Source organism: Magnolia sinica, chromosome 2, assembly GCF_029962835.1.
Source record: "Magnolia sinica isolate HGM2019 chromosome 2, MsV1, whole genome shotgun sequence".
Taxonomy (NCBI): Eukaryota; Viridiplantae; Streptophyta; class Magnoliopsida; order Magnoliales; family Magnoliaceae; genus Magnolia; species Magnolia sinica.
Genome location: NC_080574.1, coordinates 124,665,560 through 124,668,547, shown reverse-complemented (window position 1 = coordinate 124,668,547; position 2,988 = coordinate 124,665,560). Strand labels below are relative to the sequence as shown.

The following is a 2,988-nucleotide window of genomic DNA, read 5'->3' as shown; positions in this document are numbered from 1 at the left end:
ATTTTAGAGCATGAACCCCAAAATTATTCATATCCACCGCTTGAATGAACGACACCACAAATATTCACCGTTAAAACATTCATAGGGCCAACCATACCGTTTATTTTCCATCCAATCTGTTCATGAGGTCACAAAGACCTGGATGAAGAGGGGAAAAAATATCATATCGATCCAAAACTTATGTGAAAGTGCTTCAATTGTAGAAGTTCAATCCCCCACTGCTTTTTGCAGTGTGGTCCACTTGATATTTGGATTTGTCTTATTTTTTGGTCAAGCCTTACTATGAGCTCGTCAAATGGAAGGACGGTTGGGATATAACACATACCTCATGATGGGACCTACAGAATTTGGTGACGCCAGCACACCATCCAGATTGGTGGTGTGTGGTACAGCAGCCAATCCTTCCCTTTATGATCACTATAATACTCCATTTCTTGTATTATTATTTTTTCCACAGAGAGGCATCTAGAGTTAGGGCCCACTAAATAAGGGCCCACTGAATAAACAGTTTGGATCTAATACCTGACATGCCATATGTCAGATACTTGGAAAAGCAAAGCAACCTTATGGAAAACACACACCAGATTAGTCTTGAGAAGAAAAATAATAGTAATACATCTTTCTTACGTTGATACACAAACATACCAGAAAAATATGTACGTACTCGACACTCTTAGATGAAGGAACCCACCTGATCCCATGGATATTACTCTCTCTCTCTCTCTCTCTCTCTCTCTCTCTCTCTCTCTCTCTCTCTCTCTCTCTCTCTCTCTCTCCACTTACAGAGAATACAATTGTAATGTACTAAGGAAGGTGGTAGTGTCGATTTTATGAAAGAAACAGTCAAGAATGCAATAGGAAGAGAAGATGGGCGACAATAAATTGATGGTGGGTCATTGAAGAAGCTAGAGCTTAGAGCTTGACCACATCAGGAATTTCTACTGGGTACCTGTGGATGCAATCGGACCATGGCCCATCTGTTGGGGTCCTGATCGTACGGTTGCATTTCCATACTGCACTGTTGCACTTGAACCCGCTCCCGAATGCAATCTGCCAAACACGATCCCCCCTCTTCATCCGGCCCTTCGATTCGATGTAGTTCAATTCATACCACAGAGATGATGATGATGTGTTCCCGAACCGGTGCAACGTCATCCTCGACGCCTCGACGTGCTGCCGTGCAAGCTGGAGGTTCTTCTCCAGCTCGTCAATCACAGCCCGTCCACCTGCATGGATACAGAAGTGCTCGAATGCTTGCTTGAAGTCAGGGATGTAGGGCTTCCATTTGGGATTGACGATCTTGCGCCCAATCAGCGTGAATAGAAAGAGAAGCTGCTCTGATGCCGGAAGGACTAACGGTCCCATGGTGGTGATGTTGGATTTGAGTGCATCTCCAGCAATTGCCATCAGATCTTTCGATAATGAGATCCCCACCTTTCCTTCTGTGTCCTCTTCTTCATAGACACATCTGTAGGCCTTATCATCCGCACCCTTATGGGTACGAACCACATGGACTAATCTGTACTTAGCCCGCCGGCTATCACGACGTCTGTTCGATAAGAGGATCGCCGCACCACCCATCCTAAATAAGCAATTGGGGAGCAACATGGACCGTTGATTCCCAGCGTACCAGTTGGGTGTGATGGTTTCAGTGCTGATAACCAATGCATTTGAATTGGGGTGCACCTGAAGTAAGTCCCGAGCAAGATCAATGGATATAACACCAGCACTACACCCCATACCAGACAGATTGAAGCTGCGTATGTTACTCCGCATCTTGTATTTGTTCACCACCATCGCTGACAGAGACGGCGTTGGTGAGAAGAGACTGCAATTGACGATGAGTATATCGATGTCCTTGGGTTTGATTCCTGTCTTTTGGAGGAGAGCATCGATGGCGGAGAATATCACGAGACGGGCTTCAGCTCGAGAGGCTTCCATGGTAGGGTTGGGAGGGATGTAGTGGCTGGCAGGTGGGAGGCAGGTCTCTTCTCCAAGGCCAGACCGTTCTAAGATACGCATTTGGAAATCGACGCTCTTCGGATCGAATTGATTGGCTAATCTGGAGTGTTCCATGAATGTCGAGAATGGGACCCGACAAGTAGCCGGTGGTTTGTAACAAGCGTAATCGATTAAGTAGATAGGACGGGGTTTGGACATGAAATAAACGGTTGCGATGAAGATGATTAGGAACGTGGAGCAAAGGACTTGGATGAGATTGAATTCGAGGGAACGCCAGAGCTGGGCGATTTCTTCAGGACCCTTTCGGAGGATCTCAATTAGGATTCCAGCCATGATGGGTACGAAGAGAAAGGTGAGGAAATTGTTTACAAGGTATTGGTAGCCTTGCTTCACGTACTTGAGCTTGACTGAGTTGGAGAAATCTGGGAGAGGGGAGTTGGGCATGTTTGGATGTTTTTAGATTGGGATTTGAGAATGGATGAGAGGAGATGGGTGTGTTTGGATGATTTTGGAATAGATATTCGGTGTATTTAAAAGCACTGGAGTGGGGCAATCAATGGGGGCAGATGGGTCAGTTACATAAAGGACCCAACGCCCTCTATCTCTCACTTGAAGGAGAGCCCAACGCTCTCCATCTCTCTCTCGTGAGTAAAAGGGTAGGTAGTCTTTGGAGTACCGAAGTGAAAGTTGTGTGCCAGCTGGACCATGTGAGTCTGTGTACGTTGGACGCGGATTAGATACTGACGGGCGCGGATTAGCTACTTACAGGTTGAGTAGCGAGTCCGGTACTGAAGTGACGTCACTAAGTTCAGTGGCCCCCACTATGATGTATGTGTTGTATCCACACCGTCCATCCATTTTGAGATATCATTTTAGTGCATGAGCCAAAGAATGAGGTATATAAAAATATGTAAAATACCCCACCGTAGAAAACAACGGGGAGAGTGATTACCACAGTTGAAACTATCCTAAGGCCATGATAATGTTTATTTGAAATCCACCTGTCCAATGGTTTAAAAAAGACAT

At 45.7% G+C, this 2,988-nt stretch overlaps 1 protein-coding gene across 2 annotated transcripts; it reads right to left on the bottom strand.

Annotated features, from left to right (window-relative positions):
* Nucleotides 1-594: 594 nt before the first annotated feature.
* On the bottom strand, nucleotides 595-2,485 carry LOC131237550 (3-ketoacyl-CoA synthase 6-like). Of its 2 annotated transcripts, none has more exons than XM_058235371.1 (2): nucleotides 780-2,485; nucleotides 595-739 (listed from the first exon to the last, which is right to left on the bottom strand). In XM_058235371.1, the coding sequence occupies exon 1, from the start codon at nucleotides 2,404-2,406 to the stop codon at nucleotides 913-915; it is 1,494 nt and encodes a 497-aa protein (XP_058091354.1). In that variant the 5' UTR covers nucleotides 2,407-2,485; the 3' UTR covers nucleotides 595-739; nucleotides 780-912. The 2 variants fall into 2 exon arrangements, with proteins under 2 accessions (XP_058091354.1, XP_058091355.1); XM_058235372.1 differs by having other exon boundaries at nucleotides 595-735.
* Between the last annotated feature and the right edge of the window lie 503 nt (nucleotides 2,486-2,988).